This window comes from Elephas maximus, chromosome 12, assembly GCF_024166365.1.
Source record: "Elephas maximus indicus isolate mEleMax1 chromosome 12, mEleMax1 primary haplotype, whole genome shotgun sequence".
NCBI lineage: Eukaryota > Metazoa > Chordata > Mammalia > Proboscidea > Elephantidae > Elephas > Elephas maximus.
In genome coordinates, this window is record NC_064830.1 from 41,071,521 (window position 1) to 41,097,655 (window position 26,135).

The 26,135-nt window shown below is 46.7% G+C and overlaps 1 protein-coding gene across 11 annotated transcripts in view; it reads left to right on the forward strand.

Moving 5' to 3' along the window:
* KLHL29 (kelch like family member 29) overlaps positions 1 to 26,135 on the forward strand; it is a 392,553-nt gene that overhangs the window by 204,104 nt on the left and 162,314 nt on the right. For 6 of the 11 annotated variants that reach the window (XM_049904624.1, XM_049904621.1, XM_049904627.1 and 3 more), the window contains one exon: positions 13,014 to 13,346. In XM_049904624.1, the coding sequence (XP_049760581.1) occupies positions 13,062 to 13,346 (285 nt within the window). In that variant the 5' untranslated portion in view covers positions 13,014 to 13,061. The remainder of the gene's footprint in view (positions 1 to 13,013; positions 13,347 to 26,135) is intronic. The other 5 variants (XM_049904630.1, XM_049904623.1, XM_049904620.1 and 2 more) reach the window with 1 other exon arrangement.

A 26,135-nucleotide genomic window follows, 5' to 3' on the forward strand; every position in this document is an offset into this window, starting at 1 on the left:
AGGAATGCTAGTGGGCACAGCCAAGTGGGCGGCCTCTATCACACAGCTAGGGATTATGTAAACCATGAGGTGGCCGGGTTTGATGGCTGTGATGTCCCCAGAGCTGGTCAGTGTGGCGCTGTGTGCTCCTGGGGTACTGGGGCTTGGTCCTGAGGTGTGGGTGTTGATGCTGCAGCATGTGAGCTCTGACCCGTGGGCAAGATTAAGGGGGTGGCTGTTCACAGAAGGCCGTGTCTCAGCAGCTTGTCAGCCCCATTCTTCATATGTGCTCTGATCTTATAAGAAGTTCCTCTACTGTTCCCTCATTGCTCCCTGGGAAGGGGGTGTGTACAAAGACAAAAGCAGAAACCAAACCCATTGCCATCAAATCAACTCCAACTCACAGCGACCCTATAGGACAGAGTTGAACTGCCCCATAGGGTTTTCAAAGAAAGGCTGATGGATTCGAACTGCCAACTTTTTGGTTACCAGCCAGGCTTTTAACCACTATGCCACAAAGGCTCTGTACAAAGAGAGCGGAACTGGAAATTAGACTGGAAATCGGAAGGCCCGAGCCCACGTCGGAGCTGTGTGCTGGGCCCATGTCTGGCTCTGAAAAGTGGGGGCCTGGATGCCGTGTGGTGGGCCCGTTGTGAGGAGGACCACTTGAGATCACAGAGCTGCATGCACTGTATGGGCTGTGCACATAGGGGACCAGCCAACAAGAAATGGGGTTCACCCCTCTCCTGGGAAGGGTCTGGCCTGCCTTCCCTCCTCTCTCCTAGCCCAACATCCCCAAGGCTGCCACCACGGAAGCCTGCTCATCTCTAGGACAGCACTTGGGATGGAGAAGCAGCTTTGCACACTTCAATCACAGAGGCCAGAGCCCAGCTTTGCATGTAAAATGCCCATCTCAAGGAGGCCTTTTCACATTTAATGCAGGACCTGCACCAAAACTTCTCTACCCCAGACCTCGGCGTGACCTGTCCTCACGCAAATATACAAGACTTCGTAGACACTAGAGCTTTTTCTTGACATGTGTGCATGTAACTTGAACAGGTGCTGGCAACCCACTGACCCAATCCAAGTGTGTTCAGTGGCATCACTAAGGGGACGCAGTGGATGTGAACCACACCAGGTGACACTGTCAGAAAGGGTGACCCCAAAATGACTATCTATAAAATTTTTGTGCAGTGTTTCACAGAAATTTATTATGATTCATAAAAATATCCCTGTAGTTATAAAAACAGAAATTTTTTTCATAAGCCCAGCTTGTTGTTGTTAGGTGCCATCGAGTCAATTCCAACTCATAGTGACTCTCTGTATGACACAACAAAACACTGCCCGGTCCTGCAGCATCATCACAGTCATTGTTGTTTGACCCCATTGTTGCAGCCACTGTATCAGTCCATCTCCTTGAGGGTCTTCCTCTTTTTCGATGATCCTTTCCTTTACCAAGTATGCTATACTTCTCCAGGGAATAGTCCCTCCTGATAACAGGTCCAAAGTAGGTGAGATGAAGCCTTGCCACCCTCACTTCTAAGAAGCATTCTAGCTGTAGTTCTCCCAAGACAGGTTTGTTCATCCTTGTGGCAGCCCATGGTATAGTCAATATTCTTTGCCAACACTATGATTCAAAGGCATCAATTCTTCGTTCTTTCTTATTCATTGTCCAGCTTCCCCATGCACATAAGGCAATTGCAAATACCATGGCTTGGGTCAGGCAAACTTTAGTACTCAAGGTGACATCTTTGCTTTTTAACAATTTAAAGAGGTCTTTTGTAGCAGATTTGCCCAATGCAAAGTCATTTGATATCTTTCTTTTTTTAATTTTTATTGTGCTTTAAGTGAAAGTTTACAAATCAAGTCAGTCTCTCATAGAAAAATTTATATACATCTTGCTATGTACTCCTAGTTGCTCCCCTCCAATGAGACAGCGCACTCCTTCTCTCTACCCTATATTTCTATGTCCATTCATCCACTTTCTGTCTCCCTCTGCCTTCTCATCTCCCCTCCAGACAGGAGCTGCCCACATATTCTCATGTGTCTACTTGATCCAAGAAGCTCACTCTTCACCATTATCATTTTCTATCCCATAGTCCAGTCCAATCCCTGTCTGAAGAGTTGGCTTTGGGAATGGTTCCTGTCTTGGGCTAACAGAAGGTCTGGGGACCATGACCTCCAGGGTCCTTCCAGTCTCAGTCAGACCATTAAGTCTGGTCTTTTTACTAGAATTTGAGGTCTGCATCCCACTGCTCTTCTTCTTCAGGGATTCTCCGTTGTGTTCCATCAGGGTAGTCATCGGTTGTAGCTGGGCACCATCTAGTTCTGGTCTTAGGCTGATGTAGGCTCTGATTTATGTGTCCCTTTCTGTCTCTTGGGCTCATAATTACCTTGTGTCTTTGGTGTTCTTCATTCTCCTTTGCTTCAGGTGGGTTGAGACCAATTGATGCATCTTAGGTGGCCGCTTGCTAATGTTTAAGACCCCAGACGCCACTCTCCATAGTGGGATGCAGAATGTTTTCTTAATAGATTTTATTATGGCAGTTGACCTAGATGTCCCCTGAAACCGTGGTCCTCAAACCCCCACCCCTGCTACGCTGGCCTTCAAAGCATTCGGTTTATTCAGGAAACTTCTTTGCCCTTGGTTTAGTCCAGTTGTGCTGACCTCTCCTGTGTTGTGTGTTGCCTGTCCCTTCACCCAAAATAGTTCTTGTCTACTATCTAATTAGTGAATACTCCCTCCCCGCCCCCCACTCTCCTAACCATCAAGAATATACTCTTCTCTGTTTAAACTATTTCTCCAGTTCTTATAATAGTGGTCTCATACAATATTTGTCATTTTGCAGCAGATTAATTTCACTCAGCATAATGCCTTCCAGATTCCTCCATGTTATAAAATGCTTCACAGGTTCATCATTGTTCTTTATCTATGCGTAGTATTCCATTGTGTAAATATACCATAATTTATTTATCCATTCATCTGTTGATGGGCACCTTGGTTGCTTCCATCTTTTTGCTATTGTAAACAGTGCTGCAATGAACATGGGTGTGCATATATCTGTTCGTGTAAAGGCTCTTATTTCTCTAGGATATATTCCAAGGAGTGGGACTGCTGGATCGTATGGTAGTTCAATTTCTAGCTTTATAAGGAAGCGCCAAATTGATTTCCAAAGCGGTTGTACCATTTTACATTCCCACCAGCAGTGTATAAGTGTTCTGGTCTGTCCACAACCTCTGCAACATTGATTGTTTTGTGTTTTTTGGATTAATGCCAGCCTTGTTGGAGTGAGATAGAATCTCATTGTAGTTTTGATTTGCATTTCTCTAATGGCTAATGATCGTGAGCATTTCCTCATGTATCTGTTAGCTACCTGAATGTCTTCTTCAGTGAAGTGCCTATTCATATTCTTTGCCCATTTTTTAATTGGGTTATTTGTCTTTTTGTAGTTGAGTTTTTGCAGTATCATGTAGCTTTTAGAGATCAGATGCTGATTGGAAATGTCATAGCTAAGAACTTTTTCCCAGTCTGTAGGTAATCTTTTTACTCTTTTGGTGAAGTCTTTGGGTGACCACAGGTATTTGATTTTTAGTTATCTAGTTTCTCTTCTGGTGTTTGTACATTGTTAGTAATGTTTTGTATACTGTTTATGGCATGTATTAGGGCTCCTAGCATTGTCCCTATTTTTTCTTCCATGATCTTTATCATTTTAGGTTTTATATTTAGGCCTTTGATCCATTTTGAGTTAGTTTTTGTGCATGGTGTGAGGTATGGGTCTTGTTCCATTTTTTTTCCAGATGGATATCCAGTTATGCCAGCACCCTTTGTTAAAGAGACTGTCTTTTCCCCATTTAACTGATTTTGGGCCTTTATCTAATATCAGCTACTCATATGTGGATGGATTTATGTCTGGATTCTCAATTCTGTTGCACTGGTCTATGTATCTGTTGTTGTACCGGTAGCAGGCTGTCTTGACTACTGTGGCGGTATAATAGGTTCTAAAATCAGGTAGCATGAGGCCTCCCACTTTGTTCTTCTTTTTCTGTAATGCTTTACTTATCCTGTGCCCCTTTCCCTTCCATGTGAAGTTGGTGATTTGTTTCTCCATCTCATTAAAAAAATGTCAATGGAATTTGGATCGGAATTGCATTGTATTTATAGATCGCTTTTGGTAGAATAGACATTTTTACAATGTTGAGTCTTCCTATCCATGAGCAAGGTATGTTTTCCCACTTACGTAGGTCTCCTTTGGTTTCTTGCAGTAGTGTCTTGTAGTTTTCTTTGTATAAGTCCTTTATGTCTGTGGTAAGATTTATTCCTAAGTATTTTATCTTCTTGGGGGCTACTGTAAATGGTATTGATTTAGCGATCTCCTCTTCGATGTTCTTTTCGTTGATGTAGAGGAATCCAACTGATTTTAGTATGTTTATCTTGTATCCTGACGCTCTGCTTAGCTCTCCTATTAGTTTCAGTAGTTTTCTTGAGGATTCATTAGGGTTTTCTGTGTATAAGGTCATGTCTTCTGCAAATAGATACTTTTACTTCTTCCTTACCAATCTGGATGCCCTTTATTTCTTTATCTAGCCTAATTGCTCTGGCTAGGACCTCCAGCACAATGTTGAATAAGAGTGGTGATAAAGGGCATCCTTGTCTGGTTCCTGTTCTCAAGGGGAATGCTTTCAGACTCTCTCCATTTAAGTTGATGCTGGCTCTTGGCTTTGTATAAATGCCCTTTGTTATGTTGAGGAATTTTCCTTCTATTCCTATTTTGCTGAGAGTTTTTATCATGAATGGTGTTGAACTTTGTCAAACGCCTTTTCTGTGTCGATTGATAAGATCATGTGGTTCTTTTGTTTTATTTATATGATGAATTATGTTAATTGTTTCTCTAAGGTTGAACCATTCCTGCATACCTGGTATGAGTCCCACTCAGTCATGGTGAATTATTTTTTTGATATGTTGTTGAATTCTATTGGCTAGAATTTTGTTGAGGATTTTTACATCTAAGTTCATGAGGGATATAGGTCTATAATTTTCTTTTTTTGTGGTGTCTTTACCTGGTTTTGGTATCAGGGATATGCTGGCTTCATAGAATGAGTTTGGGAGTATTCCATCCTTTTCTATGCTCTGAAATATCTTTAGTAGTAGTGGTGTTAACTCTTCTCTGAAAGTTTGGTAGAACTCTGCAGTGAAGCCGTCAGGGCCAGAGCTTTTTTGTTGTTGTTGTTGGGAGTTTTTTGATTACCTTTCAATCTCTTCTTTTGTTATGGGTTTATTTCATTGTTTTACCTCTGTTTGTTTCAGTTTAGATAGGTAGTGTGTTTCTTCATTTTATGTCTTGACTGCTTCTTTAATGGGTGTTGTTTGTGGATCCAAGTAAAAAGAAATCCTTGGTAAATTCAATCTTTTCTCCTTTTGTCATGATGTTACTTATTGGTCTAGTTATGAAGATTTTTGTTTCCTCCATGTTGAAGGTAATCCATACTGAAGGCTGTGGTCTTTGATCTTCATCAGTAAGTGCTTCAAGCTCTCTTCCCTTTCAGCAAGCAAGATTGTATCATCTACATATCACAGGATGTTAATGAGTGTTCCTCTAATCCTGATGCCATGTTCTGCTTCTTATAGTCCAGCTTCTCAGATTATTTGCTCAGCATACAGGTTGAATAAGTGTGGTGAAAGGATATAACGCTGATGCACAACTTTCCTTGTTTAAACCGTGCAGTATTCCCTTGTTCTGTTCAAATGACTGCCTCTTGGTCTATGTACAGGTTCCTCATGAGCACAATTAAGTGTTCTGGAATTCCCACTCTTTGCAATGTAAAATAATTTGTTATGATACACACAGTTAAATGCCTTTGCATGGTCAATAAAACACAGGTAATCATCTTTCTGATATTCTTTATGTTCAGCTATGATCCATCGACATGAGTGATGATACCCCTCGTTCCATGTCCTCTTCTGAATACAACCTGAATCTCTAATGGTTCCCTGTTGATGTATTGCTACAACCACTTCTGAATTATCTTCAGCAAAATTTTACTTGCGTGTGATATTAATGATATTGTTTGATAATTTCCACATTCTGTTTGGTCACTTTTCTTTGGAATGGGCACAAATATGTATCTCTTGCAGTCGATTGGCCAGGTAGCTTTCTTCCGAATTTCTTGGCATAGACAATTGAGTACTTCCAGAATTGCATCTGTTTGTTGAAACATCTCAATTGATATTCTGTCAATTCCTGGAACCTTGTTTTTCGCCAGTGCCTTCAGTGCAGCTTGGACTTCTTTCAGTATCATCAGTTCTTAGGCATGTGTTACCTCCTGAAATGGTTGAACATCAACCAGTTCTTTTTGGTACAGTGACTATGTGTATTCTTTCTTTTGATAATTCCTGCATCATTCAACATTTTGCCCACAGAATCCTTCAGTATTGCAACTGAAGGCTTGAATTTTGGCTTCAGTTCTTTCAGCTTGAGAAATGTCAAGCATGTTCTTCCCTTTTGGCTTTCTAACTCTAGGTTTTTGCACATTTCATTATAGTGCTTTACTTTGTTTTCTCGAGCCACCCTTTGAAATCTTCTGTTCAGCTCTTTTTTACATCATCATTTCCTCCATTCGCTTTAGCTACTGTAGTTCAAGAGCAAGTTTCAGAGTCTCTTCTGACATCCATTTTGGTCTTTTCTGTCTTTCCTGTCTTTTTAATGACCTCTTGCTTTCTTCATGTATGATGTCATTGATGTTATTACACAACTCGTCTGGCCTTCAGTCATTAGTGTTCAATGCATCAAATCTATTCCTGAGGTGGTCTCTAAATTCAGGGCAGTTACTCAAGGTTGTACTTTGGCTATCATGGGACTTGTTTCAATTTTCTTCAACTTCAGCTTGAACTTGAATATAAGCAATTGATGGTCTCTTCCGCAGTCAGGCGTTGGCCTTGTTCTGACTCATGATATTGAGCTTCTCCATCATCTCTTTTCACAGATGCGGTCAGTTTGATCCCTGTGTATTCCATGTGGCCAGGTCCACATGTATAGTTGCCGCTCGTGTTGTTGAAAAAAGGTATTTGCAATGAGTAAGTCATTGGTCTTGCAAAATTCTATCATGTAATCTCCCGTATCATTTCTATCACCAAGGCCACATTTTTTCAGCTACTGATCCTTCTTTGTTTCCAACTTTTGCATTCCGATTATCAGTAATTTTCAATGCACCTTGACTAGATGTTTGATCAGTTTGGATCAATTTCTTCATTTGATTGGGTTTTGGCCTTAGTGTTTGGTGCATAAATTTGAATAATAATCATATTAACTGGTCTTCCCTGTAGGTGTATGGATATGATATTATCCTATCACTGACAGCATTGTACTTCAGGATGGATTTTGAAATGTTCTTTTTGACAATGAATGCAATGCCATTCCTCTTTAATTTGTCATTCCTGGCATAGTAGACCATATGATTGTCTGGTTCAAAATGGCTAATAACAGTCCATTTCAGCACACTGATGCCTAGGATATCCATCTTTGTACATTCCATTTCATTTTTGATGACTTTCTATTTTCCTAGATTCATACTTTGTACATTCCAAGTTCTGGTTATTAATGGAAGTTTGCAGCTGATTCTTCTCATTCTCACCCGTGCCACATCAGTAGTGAAGGTCCCGAAAGCTTTACTCTATCCACGTCATTACTCCATCCACATCATTTGAGGAAGCAGCTCTTTCCCAGTCATATTTTGAGCCCCTTCCAACCTGAGAGGTTCACCTTCCGGTACTATATCAGTGTTCCACTGTTATTCATAAGGTTTTCATTGGCCAGTTTTTTCAGAAGTAGGTCACCAGGTCCTTCTTTCTAGTTTACATGTATCAATAAACCTACAAGGCTAAAATTCCATGCTAATTTACTTTTTGGACATTCTAATGAGCTCTGGTCAACAACGATGCTTTGAATCACGTGGTTTTGTCTGCATGTGCTACAATCACATGCTGTTGTTTTCATTGCCGCCAGTGTTTTTACTGATTTTGTCAAATTTTCTGGTGTTCTAGCTACAATATTGTAGAGGGTGGCACCATGAGTTACTGCACTGGGTGACACCAACCCTAGTGACGCTACTGGGTGAGTTCTCTGGTTTCTTTACAGACGGTCACCTCTGTACTCAGAAGGAGCCCTGGTGGTGCAATGGTAAAGCACTCAGCTGCTAATCAAAAGGTCGGAGGTTTGAACCCACCACCTACTCTGACTAAGAAAGATGTGGCAATCTGCTTCTCTGAACGTTACACCAAAAAACCAAACCCACTGCCATCCAGTCAATTCCCGCTCATAGAAACCCTGTAGGATAGAGTAGAACTGCCCCAGAGGGTTTCCAAGGCTGTAAAGCTTTACAGAAGCAGACTACCGTGGGCACTTTTATTCTCTCCTACAGGGTTGCTGTGAGTTGGAATAGACTTGGATGGCAATGGGTCATGGGTCTTCACTTGGAGGAGTGGCTGGGCTGCTACTGCAGACTTCTCCCCTGCTTCCCTCTCTCCTTTTTTGGTGGGGCCCCATGCCAGGCTTCACCAGTACACAGTCCACCTGCCAGGAAAAGGTGCCCACCTTGACAAGGAAGTGTGGCTATGTGTTTTGTCTGTCATTGTGTGACCAGTCTTTTCTGAGGCTCCTCATCTATTCTTGGCCTTCTTCCACCCCAATGAGCACTTCCTGCTGCTGCACACAACCACTGTGACACACATGTACCCAAACAGGTCCCTGCATGGGCCCTTTCTGGCACACTGGCTCCGTGCCCAGCAAGAAATACTTAAGTTGCCACCTTTGGAGCTGGCACTTCGCCGTCTCACTCAGGTTAAACTATGTAACACATTCTTTCATTCTGTTTGAAAGGCGAAATTAAATTTAGGAATGGAAGGCTAACCCAAATGCTGGCATGCAAAAAGTTGACCTTTGTTTTGAATACATTTAATGAGGCTTAAACCAGATCGTATGGCCTCCAGCTGCCTAAGTCTCCATCTCCTCTCTGGCATTTTAAGGGACTTGAAGAGTTGACCAGTGGGGTAGGAGTATTAAGAGGTACAGGCCGCAGGGATCTGGGCTGTCTTTCAAGCACTGAAACTAAGTAAGATGGAGGCTCTGTATGGTCCAGCAGCTGGCCCCTGAGAGGTTTTATTGGCACCAGGACTGGTTGGGGCTGAGGAAACCCCTTTGACCTGTTCCCAAGCATACGCCGGGCATGTCTCAGGGAGACAGGACCACTTGTATGCCTCTCTTCCCCACCTCCAGCCTCTCACCAGCTGGAAGGCGATCATTCTCTTGGCAGTATGTGAGGTTTTATTGTACTGTAGGACTGTAGGGGCTGACTTAATGTATTTATTAGTCAGGCTACTCTAAGCCATGCTTTGGTAACAAATGAATTGCCAATTTCAATGCCTTAACAATAAAGATTTGTTTCCCAATCATGGAAAATCTCATGCATGTGGGACAACCCTCTTCCATCAGATAGCTGCACCATCTGGAAGATGTGGTCTCCAAGGTTCCCACAGCTGGTGAAGAGAACTGGGAGGTCATACCGGCATTTGTAGAGGCTGGCATTGGAAGTAGTCTTCATCAACTCCCACAGGCATTCCATCTGCCAGAGGCTAGTCAAATGATCCCAAACTGACTGCAAAAGAGGCTGGGAAGGTCTCCGTGGTGCTCAGAAAGAGGACTTGATGTGCTGAACACACAGCACCATCTCTGCCACACTAGGATCCAACCTAGGGAAGCAGTGTCCCCTCTAACCAAAAAAAAAAAAAAAAAGTGGCCATTGAATCTGTTCCAACTCATGCGACCCCATGTGTATCAGAATAAAACTGTGCTTCGTAGGATTTTAGTGGCTGATTTTTTGGAAGCAGATCACCAAACCTTTCTTCCAAGACACCTCTGGGTGTGTTTGAACCACCAACCTTTTGGTCAGTAGTTGAGTTCTTGACTGTGTACTCTCAGGCAGTGATAATTAGCAAGGGCTCTGTCTTGGAAGGTGAGTCTTGGGAGACAAGAGTCTAAGTTCTGAGGTCCAGCAGCCCTCAGCCTGCACAGAAGAGTCCCCTTGTAGAGCCATCCTTGGTGGCTCAAGGTCTGGTTAATTAGGAAGGCTGGACATGCCCTCAAGGCTTCTGTGTCCAAGATTCTCCTTCACACAAATGCATTCATCCTTCCTGGAATTGTCCAGCAATTAAGGGAAAGTAAACATTTGTTTATTCATTCAGCAAACAAGTGCTAAACACCTTTCTACACTAGACACTGTGCTAAGTGCTGGGGTTACAAAGATGATAAGGACCCAGACCTTTGGATGGTAACAAATACTGTCCATGCTGGGATGGTGGTACATACAGTGTGCTGTGGAGGGAGAGGAGTCTCACCCAACCACAACAGGGTCAGGGTCAGTACAGCCTCCCAGAAGAGTTGGTAACTGGGCTGAGTTGTAAAAGGCACACCAGGGGAGGGGGAGACACCATTCCTGGCAGAGGAGCAGTACGAGCCTGAGCCCCAAGCTGAGAGAGCACAAAGGCTTCAGAAAGGGGAAGGTATTTGGAGTGGCTGGGCATCACCTCTGGGGTGGAAGTAGTGAGAGCTGCTGTTAGAAAAGTGGCCCAGCCCACACCCTCAAGCATCTTCTTGGTACCTTGTTCTGCAGGATAGGATTTAAAGCAGGAGAGTAAGGTATGATGATCAGATTTGAGTTTTAGAAAAAAACATATGGGCAGTTGGGTGGAGAATGGATCCAGAAAGGGCAAGATTGGGGCAGGGAGACTGGTTGAAATAATCTGTGTTGGAGACAGAGTGGCCGCTTGATTAGGGTGGTCGGTGGCTGTGCTCATGGGCAGATCTGAGGGCAGCTGAGGCAGTGGAACTAAAGACTAGCTGTCAAATATGGAGATGAGGAGAAGGAGGTGGCTTTCTCTGAGAAAGGGAATTCCTGAGAATGAGTGTTGAGACAAAAGAGCAATGGGATAATTTAAGGACATCTTGGGTTTGGGCACCTGTGGGACAGCCAGGTAAAAGTGCGCTGCAGGCAGTAGGCGACTGACTGGGTGTGGTGCTCAGGAGGGAAAGGAGAGCTGGAAATGTAGACTTGGCATCATCAGCAAAGAGGTGGTAGTTGGATGAGTTCACCCAGATAGAGTATGTAGAGTGAGAAGAGAAGAGTAAATACAGAGCCCCAGGGAATCCCGGCTCTTAAAGGGTGGGCCAAGAAAGAGGAGCCTGCAGAAGATACTGAGAAGCAGCAGCAAAGAGGTGGAAAAAAACTGGGAGAGAGTGTCATGTCACAGAAACCACAGAAAAGAGACTTCCAGAAAGGGGAGAGAGACCAACCATGTCAAATATGAGAGTCAAGGACAAGAGCATCAGTGTCCCATCAGATTGAACAAGATCATCCACCACTTTGGTGAGAGCATCAGGGGTAGAAGCCACATCAGAGCAGGCTAAAGAGTGAAAACAGCTAAGTTTACACAATTCCATCAAGAACCTTGGTTGAAAACATTCGTGATTGTTGATGAAGGAGGGAACTGATTCTTATTTTTTACGTTGTAATGTTTAATAAGTAAAAAAGACCTGTGTTATGAGTCATGAGGCATAAGAATGAACTAAACCGTGAACCCATCATCCAACCTAGGAGGTTGCTTCAGGGAGCCTGTGGGTTGCAGGTTGGGCTCAGGTCTGTTCTATGTTCCTGGCAGAGGGGATGGTGGCCACCAGGGCATGGCCGACCACACAAGTAGAACATGGGGGACAGGTTTCTTTGTGTGGCCACAGCCTTTGGCTCCATGTCACCAGAAGTTTGCAACTAGGTCTGCACGTGCACAGGTCAGAGCAGGAGCAGGTGTTATAGACATTTAAAAATAAAGCTGCTAGCCAGATGTTAACCCACTAGCCAGATAGGCCCAAGCGCCTGCCTTGTACAGGGGCCCCACAAGGGCTGAGCTGGACTGGCAGGCAGGAAAAGGAGCCAGGAACCATCCCTGACCTCCAGGAACTCACGCTCCAGACACAGAAAGATTGGAGTACAGAAAAGGGTCAAAGAAAACTGAGCAGTGCCTGAGCCGTGGCCAGGGCTGTGGACGTAATGTGGAGGGCAGACCCGACCTAAACCTCCCATCTGTGCCTGCCTCGCTGTGGCCTGTCTGACTGAGGTAGCCTCTTCTGTATCTTCACCTCCCTCCTGACTGAGGATCACATCAGGCCCAACTGGGCAGGGAGCCAGACAAGTCATGGTACTACTGAGCAAAATTCGATCCTCGATGAGTCAGAGGGCCCTTCAGAACATCGTGGTTGCCTAGGTCTCCATGACAACGCTGAAGGGCCTTATGTTCAGATGTTCAGGAGAGCCACTTGGGGGATGGTTCTGGTTAACAGAGGCCAGGTGCATGGAGTTGAGCTAGGGTCTGAAGGCCAGAGATTTGGGCAACTTTCTAGTCCTCTGACCTCGGGGGGATCATTCTAATGAGTTACCTGGCCCATGAAATGGGGATCACTCATGCCAACTGCCCACTCACAGGGCTACTACTATAACGATCCAATGAGACTTACATAAAGGACTTTGTTACCTATAAAGTGAGTCTGTAGGCCTGGATGGTATTACCCTATCATATTCTTTTTTATACTTGAGGAAAATGTGGCCAGAGGGGTCCACAGGATCTTCTTCTCACAGTAGGGGATGGGGGTGTAAAGTTCCAACCGGTAATTGAAATGTGTGCATCCATGTCGTTCTGGGCTGTGTGATGTTGCTGAAAAAACGCATGACTTCAATGTAACTATGGCTTGATTGACATCCTGTCTACGATACTTTTGCCATGCGATTTCGGGCAAATCATGCCTCCCTCACCTGTGAGGTGGGGCTGAGAGTACATGCTTTGTGGGCTTGTGAATATTAAATGAACTAACATTCTAAAGCCCTTTGTGGAGCCCAGAGATGGTGCTTAATGGATGCTGACTGTGATGGTGCCCTCTTTGTGTCCCATCAGAGCTGCTGTTTCCCTGAACGACCCTCTCTCTGGTTTGTGCCAGCAGGTCCGGGCTCTGTTTCCCTGTGAGAAGCAGCCTCCATCCACCGAGATGTCCCGGCACCACAGCCGCTTTGAAAGAGATTACCGGGTGGGCTGGGACCGCCGCGACTGGAGTGCCAACGGCACACATGGGACCACCAGCATCTGCAGCGCCACTGCCGGGGCCAGTGGCAGCACAGCCAGCAGCCTCAGTGCCCGGCCTGGCCTCCTGCCATTGCCCGTGGTGCCCTCTCGGCTGCCCACGCCTGCTACAGCCTCCGCTCCCTGCACCACCGGCAGCAGTGAGGCCATCACCAGCCTCGTGGCCAGCTCTGCCTCGGCCGTCACCACCAAGGTAAGAGCTGGTGTCCTCCGGCCTCCCCTCTTGCCCCATCTAGCGTCTCAGGCTCTGTAGGGTCAGCCTGCAAGCTGGGCTCCATGTTCTCAGAACACCTGCTTCCCTGGAGCTGGGCCCGGCAACTGTGTCTGAGTGTTAGCATGGGCTTTATTTTACATCAGGTCTCTCACTGTGACCAACTAGTGCAACAGGCAGATACGGAGGCTACCCATTGCCCTATGCCGTGTTGATTAAATGCTATTTAATGAGTGAAATCACAGCGAAACTGGGAGTTGGCAGTACAGGTTTCCCCAATAGGTGAATTCAGACCCTTCAAGTCCCCCCCGCCTCCCATGTCAACAATGACTAGGTTTGCAAAAAGAAAAAAGACACAAGCAGAAGGGTCCCGGGAAGAGTCACACAGCACCCACTCCTCATTAACCTCTGTGCTGAGTATTCTTGCCTCCGCTGCCTCCCCCCATGCTCACAACAACCCGTGAGGCCAGCGCTTGGGTCAACCCACTGTGCCATCAAGGGCACGGAGGCACTCAGAGTTCATATTTACTGGCCTCGGCTGGTAGGGCCCTTTCACGTGAATCCACAAGGCAGCAGTCTGCCTCAGAGGCTTTAGCCCCAGGCCATCCTGTCTCCTCTGGCCGCAGGGGCTCCAGCATCAGAAAGGGTCTGATGTAGAAATCAATGTTGTCCAGGCTCTTGCCTGGCTCTGGGTAGAGGCTGGCCCTCCCCCAGGGCAGTCTGAGCCCCAAGGCAAGGGGACCAGGCCAGTGTGCAGGAGACCACACGACCCCATAATCCCTCCCCAGGCCTCCTCTGTCTCTGCCAGCCATTCAGAGCCACCCCAGGAGCCTTCTTGGTGCCGGTGTGTGCACACATGGCATGTCTTTGCTGCTTTCATAAAAGTTGCCGGAGAAGTTAAAGGCAGGGGAGCCCAAGCCCCAGCCATTGTGAGGTGTCTGTGGTGTTGGAAAGCCGCGCTCCAGGTGTGCTGCCGCCTTTGTCCCTGTGGTTTTCAAAAGTCCCTTTCAGCCCTGCTTCCCATTAATAACCGTGAGTGCTGCTGGCAGCAGGGCTCGTGGATGCCCGAGACAATGGAGCTATTTGAGGCCGGCTTGGAGCACTCCGACATCTTGCTGCAGTGCCTTATTGATTTTATTTTCCTGTTATGAAAACATTGCCCCACTGAGGCAGGGAGGGAAGGAATTTTGGATGGAGGAGAGGTGTGTAGGAATTATGTGGACCCACTGTCCCCAGACCAGCCAAACACGTTCCTCCACTGGATGCCAGCCCCCAGGAAAGCTCCAGATTCATGACCTCTGCCCAGTGGAGCCTGCCGGCTGGCCCTGCCACCCACATCCGGCCGCCCTCAGCAAGGGCAGCTGTTGGCCATATGGAGAGTGGCAGCTTCTCAAGCTGACTGCTGGGCTGGAGGTGGGAGGGAGAAGCTGGACCTGGGAGACTCACTTGATGATTCCTTTCCTCTCAAGGATGGATCCTTGTTAGCAATGGCACCAGCTGCCTCCCGGGTCGGGGACTTTAGCTCTGCCAAGCACGGGGGGGTCGGGGGACTTGGCACTGACGGCCCCTCCTGCAGTACTGCCGTGACCACAGAGCCTCTCCTGTGCCCCAAAGCAACTCGGTACTCACCAGCCCTGACTGGCTGGGCCCCAATCCACAGGCACAGGGGAGGGAAGGAACCCAGCCTCAGATAGAAAACAACAGCTGGGACAAGGCCTGAGCTGGGCAGCTGGGAGGGGGAGTGGGGCGAAAGTTCATGGCTGTGAGGACAGCCTGCTCCTCGGCATGTGACAACAGCAGGACTGAGTTCAATTTGCCCTCCATAACCATCTCCTGCCCAGTTTCTTACCTGTAAGGACTTACATCTGGATTTTTCAGGGCACTCAGGGGACCTGGGTGTGCAGGGGGAGGGAGGACAGCAGCCAGCAGCAGCTTCCTTCAAGATTCCACTACCTCCGCCAGTTACCACCAAGTCCGTTCTGACTATGGCGACCCTGTGTGTTTCAGAGTAGAATTCCACTCCATAGCGTTTTCAGTGGTTGTGAGCTTTCAGAAGTAGATTTGCCAGGCCTTATAGGGTCGCTATGAGTCAGAATCGACTTGACGGCACTGGGTTTGGTTTTATGGTTTTTATTCTGAGGCACCTCCAACCTTTCAGTTAACAGCTGAGCACATTAACCATTTGCATTCCATCAAGGTCCATTATTAAATTTGGGCAGCGGTGCCTTTCTGCTATTCTGGCCTAGCTACTGCCCACCCAGATGCCTGCCCCCCACCTACTGGTGTAACCTCATGCCAATATCACATCAGTTGATAGACAGGCCCAAACTGAGGTGTCTGTGGTTTCTCTGGTCAGAAAAACAAGATATTTACCAAGAAGTGCGGTCTGGCTATTGCCCTCAGGGAGTTCACGGCCAGTGTATAATGAGTCTGTGGCTGGACAGTGTGACTCAATGACTCAAGAATGTCCCTCCTGGTGGAGTTATTGGCAAAGGCAGCTTAGTGAAGTGGATAAAATAAAACAAGACTTTGGAGCTGGACTGCCTGGATTGAGTCCCACACTAACACTTGCTAGTTGAGCAAGCCTGGACCTCACCTCTCTGGGCCTCCCTTCTGTGAAATGGGAACAGATGGTAGTACCTGCCTGCTAGAGTTAATATGGGGACTGACTGAGTTAACACATGTAAAATGCTCCGAACAGAAAAGAGCCTGGCACGTGCTGAGTCCTATATAAAGGCTCTTGTCACCACCATCATCACTGTCACCACCATCCTGGTAAGGCCTATGGGGCAAGGCCATGCCCAGTACAGAAAGGTGTTCATTGCTGATCTCACCAAGTGGAAAAGTCTTCAGATGAGAACCAGGAGCTAGGCCTCAAGTAGCAAAGACAGGAAATTGTGTTTCTGGGTGGTTGGGGCTAAAGGTAGGTTGGCCACATGGGGCAAGCCAGAGCTAGGAGGGCAAAGGGCATCTGGTGGGCCCCAGGCTGAAAAGGAGTCAGCATTGTCTTTGAAGCCAGATGATTGAGTGAAGGGATTTTTAAAACGTTTTCCAGCTGGAGAGCCCTATCCTTGAGAAAAGACCAGTACGTAAAGAGAACCAAGATTCCACCCTGGGTGAAGGTGGGCGTGGGACAGAGCCACGGAGAAGCCAGGAACAGAGCTGTGTGTTCCTCTCCATGGCTGTTCCTGCTGCCTCCAAGTGCAGTAAAGACTGCTTGAGTATGTCGGCCTGGCTTCCTCAGTGACAGATCTAGCACCACGCTGGGCCAGAGCCACCCTGAGGATTCAGGATAAGGGCCCCCAAGGAAGGTGACTCTCAGGGGACAAGTGTCAAGTCTAAGAGTTTCCCCTCAGTTGGGCTGGGGGCAGGACAAACCTCACCTACTCAGGGAGCGGGGCATCCCCAGGGCTCTTGGGGCCCTGCGTCCTCTGCCCTCACTGGCAGTGTAGAGACGCCTGTCCTCACAGCAACCTGAGCTGGTGGCCAGCTCCTCCCCAGTGCTGCGGCCTGCCTTCTGCCAAGCCATGTGGGAATGGTTCTAGCCCCCTACCCGGGGTGAGCGAGGCTGGCTGTGCTCCCAGTGGCTGGCTTACTAAGGTGATGACAATTCTTTCTGTCACTGGTGCCTTCAGGCCTGAGTTGATTTTTTGTTTTCTCATTTGTGGCCCAAAGAGTTCGTGGATGTTTTTATGAAAGGCCAACTGGACAAGCACGACTCCTGGGCCACTCAGGCACCAAGAGACCCTAGTGGGCTGCCCTCCAACCCACACACACACACACACATATGCATGCACACAGGCACACGCGCACGCATGTGCATGCACACACACACACATGCACACATAAACACACACTGCTCAGACCAATGCACTGCTCCCCTGGGGCCTAGATCAGCTTGGGAACCCCCAGAATATGAGTCCCCAGAGCCCAGAGGGGGGCGGGGGACCATGCTGTCCAGCCTCCTCATTTTGTAGGTTGAAATAGTGAGGAGGTCCAGGGAAAGAAGGTGACTTGCTGGAGGTCACCTAGTGAGCTAGAAACATAACTAGCCTGGACCAGCTCCTTCCCCACCCCACACTGCCTGGCATGATGCTTTCACCATGGCAACCATCATTGTAGCATCATTACGGTAACTTTTCCCATCCTCTCTGCCACTGAAATTTGACAGCAAAAAACAAATTTCAAGGAATAAAGTGGGCACATTTATCTCTTGTCTTATAGGTTGGAAAGTTTAGACTAAAGACCATGTTGACACAAAATGGCACAGCTGATGAGAACTCTAGCTCTTGAGTTAGACAGAACTGGGTTTGAACCCTAGCTAGGCCACTTACAAACTGAGTATCTCTCTGAGCCTCAGATTTTCTGTCTACAGAGTGGGAATAATAATAGTATTTTCCTCATTGGGTTGTTGTGAGGATTCAATCAATTAATGCATGTAGGAAAGCTAAGAATAGTATCTGTCCCATGGTAAGCATGCAATACAAAGTTAAGTTTAAAAAGTTAAACCAGTCAATAACAAAAAATTAGGGAAAAGAAATCAAATACTTGGAAACTGAACAATACCCTGCTAAAAAAAAAGACTGGGTTATAGAAGACTTTAAGGAGGGAATAAAGAAATTCATAGAATGCAACGAGAATGAAAACACTTCCTATCAAAACCTCTGGGACACAGCAAAAGCAGTGCTCAGAGGTCAATTTATATCTATAAATGCACACGTACAAAAAGAAGAAGGAGCCAAAATCAGAGGACTGTCCCTACAACTTGAACAAATAGAAAGTGAGCAACAAAAGAATCCATCAGGCACCAGAAGAAAACAAATAATAAAAATTAGAGCTGAACTAAATGAATTAGAGAACAGAAAAACAATTGAAAGAATTAACAAAGCCAAAAGCTGGTTCTTTGAAAAATTAACAAAATTGATAAACCATTGGCCAGACTGACTAAAGAAATACAGGCAAGGAAACAAATAACCTGAATAAGAAATGAGATGGGCCGTGTCACAACAGACCCAACTGAAATTAAAAGAATCATATCCGGTTATTACGAAAAATTGTACTCTAACAAATTTGCAAACCTGGAAGAAATGGATGAATTCCTAGAAAAACACTACCTACCTAAACTAACACAATCAGAAGTAGAACAACTAAATAGACCCATAACAAAAAAAGAGATTGAAACGGTAATCAAAACACTCCCAACAAAAAAAAGCCCTGGCCCGGACGGCTATACTGCAGAGTTCTACCAAACTTTCAGAGAAGAGTTAACACCACTACTACTAAAGGTATTTCAAAGCATAGAAAATGATGGACTACTACCTAGCTCATTCTATGAAAAAGTTAAACCACTGATTGGGTCAAACCATGCACTGGGGGAAAAGCCAGTCCCCTGGTGGGCGGGTGCTGTGTAGACAGAAGGAAGGGTCATTGAACTGTCCCCCTCACCTGGCTGATGTGGCATGAGGTGAAGCTGAGGAGTGAGACACTGTAAGACGGCACCGCATTCCTGCCTGCCCCCAGGGGCAGCCAAGGCCCCAGCAGGAGGATGCTGCTGAGAAGGAGAATCGCCACTCCACAGCCAAGCCTGTTTGTGGGAAAGAAGGCAGCATCAATGCCCCGAAGTTGTTGCTGCATGAAATTTTAAATTATTCTCAGCAAACCTGCTTGACAGATGAAACAGAAAAGAAACAGCTTCATAAAATGCAATTTTGTTCTTGAAAGAATGGACTCTGCTGATGTCTGTGAAATGTACTGGGGGCTTTTTCTCCTTTTGGTCAGGCGCACTCGTGCTGAAACAGCCACGATGGCAGCCCAGTGCTCCCACTGCTCCTTGGAGCTGAGTCCTGGACAATAAACCTAGGCTGGGGAAGCAGAGAGACTTAGTCTGTGTCGGAGGCGCAGAAGGAGCTGTAAATTCCACGGACTCCACCAGAGCCCCAAACACCCAGATTTGTCAATATTTATGAGCATGTGAAGGAGCCCAGGTGATGCAAGTGGTTTGCAATTGGCTGCTAACCTGAAGGTGGTGGTTCAGTCCCACCCAGTGGTTCCACGAGGAAAAGGCCTGGCAATCTGCTTTTGTAAAAATTATAGCCAAGACAGCCCTGTGGGGCAGTTCTGCTCTGTAATACATGGGGTCTTTGTGAGTCAGGGGCCAACTTGCTGGCAGCTAACAACCACAGCAACAACAACCTGAGCATGTGGGACTTTCAGGTTGTAAATTTGTAATCATAGAGACGACCTTAGCAGTGGAAGTCTTCCTAGCTCGCCTTAACTTCTCTGGGAAGTGCTTCTCTTGGGGGAGATGATTTTTGATTCCCGTGTAGAATTATATGAATGACGGCGAGGCCCCATGTGGTAGGTCCCTCCTCCTGTGTGGTTCTGGGGGTCCCTGCATAGATGAAGGATTGTCTTGTGCACTTACAGAATGAGAAGGCCACCTCCCTTCCCTCTCCTCCTGCATTCACACTGAACAACAAAGGCCGCTAAGTGGGATTAGGTGGGAGAATCAGCCAAGCCCTTTCATAGTGAATTTCCAGGCCACAAGTGATTTTATCTGGACAACGCTTTCTTGCTTCATGAACAGAAATTTGTGATTTCCCTTGTGATAAATTATCAGGCCCTGATAACGCATTGTGAGACAACTTGTGCGCGTTAGCACTGAGCTAATGGGTTTGCCTGCACTTGAAGTTGCTCTATGGGCTGATTATATCTTCATTGACTCAAACCCACCTGTCAGTCACAAAGTTTGTACCAAACTGAAAAATGTCATTATTTCCACAGCACCCATTTCAAAGCCTACATTTTGGGGCAGGGCAGACCTAAGTGACTTGATCTTAAATTCCTGATTAAAGGAACAAAAAAAAGGAGAGAAAGTTATATATTTTCCCACATTTGTAAGGGATGGGCCATAGTCTGGACAAAAGGCAGCTGTGGATTCCAAAGTAAAGAGGTCAGAAGACGTTATTGGCTGGAGCGAGATATGCATATAAAGTCACTTTTGCTGTATAACAATCACCCCAAAACTTAGTGGCTTACAGCAGCAACCACAATTCTGTGGATTTCTGGTCAGTTCTGATTTGGGCTGGCTCAGCTGATCTCTACTGGGCTCTCATTTGTCTGTGGTCAGCTGCGGGGTTGGCTAGTGGCTGGATGATCTAGATGGCCTCACTCACACTTTTGTGGTGGACAGACTGTTGACCAAGTCACCTCAGTTCTCCTTCACGTGGCCTATCATCTCCCATCAGGCTAGCTCAGGCTGATTCACGTGTGGTCGCAGAGTCCCAAGAGCAGCAAGAGCAAGACACACTGTGCAAGCACTTTGCAAACTTCTGCTTGAGGCATGTGTGCTAAAGTCCTATTGGCCAAAGCAAGTCACATGGCTAACCCGGATTCGAGGAATGGGCAAGAAAACTCCCGCCTTGATAAGAGGAGCTGCAACACCATATTGCGACCAAAACCAAAAACCAAACCCAGTGCTGTTGAGTCGATTCCGACTCATAGCGACCCTATAGGACAGAGCAGAACTGCCCCGTAGAGTTTCCAAGGAGCACCTGGCTGATTCGAACTGCCGACTCTTTGGTTACCAGCTGTAGCACTTAATCACTACACCACCAGGGTTTCCCCCATATTGCAAAGAGGCAGGAAATAAGGATGGGAGGAATGTGAGGCTGTTTTTGCAATATAACCAGTAACCAATTGCTGTCAGTTGATTCTGACTCATGACGACCCCGTGTGTTGCAGAGTAGAACTGCGCTCCGTATGGTTTTTCTGGCTATGGGCTTTGGGAAGCAGAATACCAGGCCTTTCTTCTGAGGTGCCTGTGGGTGGGTTCAAACTGCCAACCTTTCAGTTAGTAACCAAGCGTTTAACTGTGCAATCTAGGGACTCCTTTTGCAATACCCTCCCCAGTGTTTCCAGCATATTTGATTAGACACAGTTATTGGCACTCTAGCTTCTGGACAAGGCTTCCACGCCTCAAAAAGAAGAGATAGGACCCATCTGTTTCTCTCCTCTTCATGGCCTGGTATAGGGAATCAATTTGGGACACTCATTGACTTACACACACTTACACACAACCTGTGTTATGCACATCCTGCCTACTCAAAGACTTGGGAGTGCACCCAGCAAGGATTGTGTCACTAGGGAGAAGTGTCTGGCTGGCCCCCAGGGAATCTTCCAAGGTACATTACCTTGGAGAATCCACCACTGGCTAGGATTTGACCCTTAGTCCCAAAAGCTCTAACACTTGACTTTGTCAGTGCCCCAGAGTTGATGGGATGGGACACTGTCATTCCTGAGGGTATTCCTGAGAGCGTTAGAATGCTAACCTGCCGATTTCGAATAAAAACTATCACCCCAAGAAGACCACCTCCCTGGAGTTTGACCAGTGAATTCCTCCCTGTGAGAAATCGCATGGGAGCCAAGCTCTGATCAAAAGGCTTCCTGATAGGCCTGGAATCAGGCAGGTCTGATGCAGATACTCAATAGCCACAGACTGGAACAGGCCGATGCCACCCTCTCCCTAATCGGACAAATCCCATGCACTTCCTAAAAGCCCTTGGGAAGGTCCCTTCTTAAATGAGGTTTTCTGCAAACAGCATCACTCAGAATAAACATAAATCTGTTTCTTATCCGGTTTTAATGGTCTTCCCTGTTTCACTCAATTACTCATGTTGCAATTAATGATTTTTTTTTCACTGCAAAAGGACAGTGTTTTAGCTACCTTATGGGTTAAATAGGCTTTAGAGAACTAGCCCGAGAACCTCATAGCCATTTATAACATTGTTTTTTTTAATAGGGAAAGTGTGTTCCAAAATCTAAACAGCCAAATTACAAATGAACTCTCAGAACCCAACCCCTTTGTTGGCTGGAAAGTGTCTGCAATGCTAAAAAGAACTTGGAGAAATAAACATAAAAAGGAAAACTTAATGTACCTCCAGATCATTTGTCTACCATCAGCCCCTACAAAGTTAATGTCATTTGGGTGAAGAGAACTTCCACCCAATGCAGACTGACCCTACCCCTGTTTTACTTACTTTCCATGATACCAAAACCAAACCAAACCCGCTGTCATCGAACCGAGTCCAACTGATAGCAACCCTATAGGACAAGAGTAGAACTGCCCCAGAGAGTTTCCAAGGAGCACCTGGTGGATTTGAACTGCTGACCTTCTGGTCAGCAGCCATAGCACTTAACCACTACGCCACCAGGGTCTCCTCCCATGATACAGGCAGCCACACTTGCGTGAGTCCTCCAAAAGCATAATGCCTCCAAGAAGAGTCATTATGGAAGTTCCTGCAGAGATAAGCTGACGTAACTTAGTGGCTGTTTCAGCACTCCATTCGCTGCCCTAAAACGAAGGTTTAGGAGAATTCTCTGTGCGGCTCTGGCTTCAATTTCAACTAGTCGTGGCGTATTAATTTGCATTGTGAATTTGCCTCACTAGTACCCATAGGCAAGAAACCTCGTTCCCTCTGGTAAATAAAGAGCCCTGAGAACTCTGCAAAGCGCGTAGGCACAACATCAGTATGCATTCCGAGACTCCTGCCCAACACCTTTCCTATTGATCGGAGTAAAATGCCTACTTTCCCAGCTTCCCTGCCTTCTACTTCGTAGGAGAAGATGGATGAATACATCGTTCTTTCCTAGAGCCATTAAAAAGAGGTCCCTAGGTGATGCAAACAGTTAAGTGCTTGACTACTAACCAAAAGGTTGGCTGTTCGAACCCCGTCACAGGTGCCTTGGAAGAAAGGCCTGGTGATCTACTTTTGAAAAGTCACAGCGACTGTGGAGCACGATTCTACTCTGACACACACGGGATCACCATGAGTTGGAATTGACTGGACAATAACTGGCTAGCACCATTAAGAGTCCTTGGAGCTGGGGGTGGAGCAAGGCGCCTATCTCCATAGTAGAAGGCACCTTTCAGCACCTCCCTCCCTTCATTGGATACCTGGTGGCACAGTGGTTAAGAGCTCAGCTGTTAACCAAAAGGTCAGCAGTTTTAATCCACCAGTTGCTCCTTGGAAATCCTGTGAGGCAGTTCTGCTCTGCCCTATAGGGTTGCTATGAGTCAGAATCAACTTGAGGGCAACGGTTTTGGTTTGGTTTTTTGGTTCTCCCTTCGTTTAAACTGCTGGTTGTTTTTTGCCACAGAGTGCCTCAGGAAAACACTGCTGTCAGTCACACAGGGCCCCTCCTTGCCAGACCAGCTCCTGCAGCTCAGCCATCTTAGGTTAAGTTTGCTGTCCCCCTGCCTCTACTCCTGCCCTCTTTTGTCCTTGGAGGAAAAGCCACAGGGCTGCCCCCCAGCCCCTCCCTGGGCTGATCAGCAAGTAGTGCTCCCCATATTCCCTGTGCAGAGCTGTGGGGGGTGGAGGAAGTCACTCTTTCCACGCCTGGCAGACGGAGCCCTGGAATATCTCCCATGCAGTCCCATCCTCCAGCCTTGTTCACGCCTGGAGGGGTGAGGAATCCAAGCCCACTTGGATCCCCCTTGGCTAAGAGGCTGGTCTTGGATTGATGGGGGGCTCGTGTTAGGAGGATCCCAATCACTCATCCTTTCAGATTTGATTTCTTTATTTAAAAAACATGGATTTGAATCACTGAGAGTTATCTGGGCAGAAAGGACAAACCCATGAGGTTGGTTTAGTGGGTGGCCAGTCAGTCAGCAGCATCCTGAGTTGGTCCTGTTTCCCATTGGCTGTGAGGTGAAGGCCAGGACCTCCCACACTGAAGGCTTCTCTCCTTTGTCAAGAGTGGTTTTGCCCACCTCTCCCAGTCCACAGGGCAGCCCTGACTCCTCTGTGATTATCTTTGTGATTCTAGAAGAGCATCTGCCTGAGGCTACCCTGGGGAAGCATCTTTGCCAGGACAAGGGGACCCTCTGAGCACAGAGTAGCCTTTTTACAGACTAAAGTAAACCCAACTCAGGTTTCGAATGACATTCAACAGGATCCAGATTAAAGAATTCCTGCCTCAGGTCAGAACTAGCCCTAAAGCTTGTAGGCTGGGGGTGGGGAGACAGGGAGAGGGGTGACCAAGCCTGCAGGTAAGTCAGGTAACCCCACCTGTGCAAGTGCAGAAGCTGAGAACAGCTCCAGGCCTGATAAAGCACCTTCATGGCCTGTGGCAGGTATTGATATTGTTAGCTGCCATCAAGTTGACCCAGACTCGTGGTGACTCCACGTGCAATGGGATCGGTTGTGATCCACAGGGTTTTTCATTGACCGATTTTTCAGAAGTAAATTGCCAGGCCTTTCTTCCTAGTCCATCTTAACCTGGAGGCTCTGTTGAAACCTGTTCAGCATCATAGCAACTCACAAGCCTCTACTGACAGACTGGTGGTGGCAGCGCTTGAGGTGCATTGGCCTAGAATCAAACCCAGATCTCCCATGTGAAAGATGAGAATTCTACCACTGAACCACCAATGCACCCATAATGAATGTTGCTGGATATCTACCCAACATCCATATTCTCTCCCTCTTCCTTTCTAATAGAACTCCAGTTCTATTCAGGTATCTACTGCCTCCCAGGCTTTGGGGAAGTAGATCCCCTGCCGTGCCCCAGCTGGGATTATGATGGTTCTAAACCAGCTGTGGTAAGCCCATTCCCCTTAATTGCAATTGACTTAGGATGGGTCATGTGACCCACTTCTGGCTGATGGAACCTGAGGGTAATCCTGGTTGCAGATTTTGGGAAAGGTTTTCTTGCTTCTAAGAAAGTGTCCCAAGAAAAAGATAATCTCTCCTCCCCTGGATGTTGTCACATCTGGAGATGATGCCTTGAGCTGCTGTAAGCACTGTGCTACAAGCCCGAGGATGAAGCCAACACACAAAGGATGGAAGGAACAAGAGAATTCCAGAAATGTGGAATCTGGGCCCTAATGCTGGATCCCTGCCTGCCCCTGGGCTTCTTACTCTGTGAGCTAATACATTTCCTGGTATGTAAAAAATAAATAACCAACCGCCTCCACTGTATGAACAGCTCTGGAACAAAAGCCACGAATGCCTTCTCTCTTCCACCTGCCAGGCCTCACCTGGCATATGGATTTGTAAAAACAGCTGCAGTGACCTTTGTGAGTGCCCATTCCCTATTATTCATTCACTCCAGCACTGATTCCTGCGACAAGCGTTTTGCTGTCTGTTGCTTCCCCGAATGCCAGCTTACCTCCACTGCACTCCCCTGCTTCTGTGGGGCCACGTTTGTGTCTGAGAGAAATGCACCAGCACGGGCAGTACCAGGCCGTGAGCCATTTGACCAGTTCATGCCCACCACCCATGTCTTAGTTTCTTAGTGCTGCTATAACAGAAATACCACACATGGGTGACTTAGTTTCTTAGTGCTGCTATAACAGAAATACCACACATGGGTGACTTTCATGAACAGAAATTTATTTTCTCACAGTTTAGGAGGCTAGAAGTTTGAATTCAAGACCCCGGCTCCAGGGAAAACTCTTTCTCTGTTGGCTCTGGGCGGAAGGTCCTTATCTTTTTTCAGCTTCTGTTGTTTGGAGATCTCTGTATGACTTCAGTCTTCCCCAGTCAGTTTGTCCTTGCTTCTGTGCTTAATAGCTCCTTTTACATCTTAAAACTGGTTGGCCTAAAACACACCCTAAACTGATAAAGCTTCATTAACATAACTGAGAGCTCTATTCCCAGATGAATTATATCCACCTGTATAGGGGTTGAGGTTTTACAACACAGTTTGGGGAGACACAATTCAAACCATAACAACCTACTCAATAGCAAGACTGATTCCACATCCCAT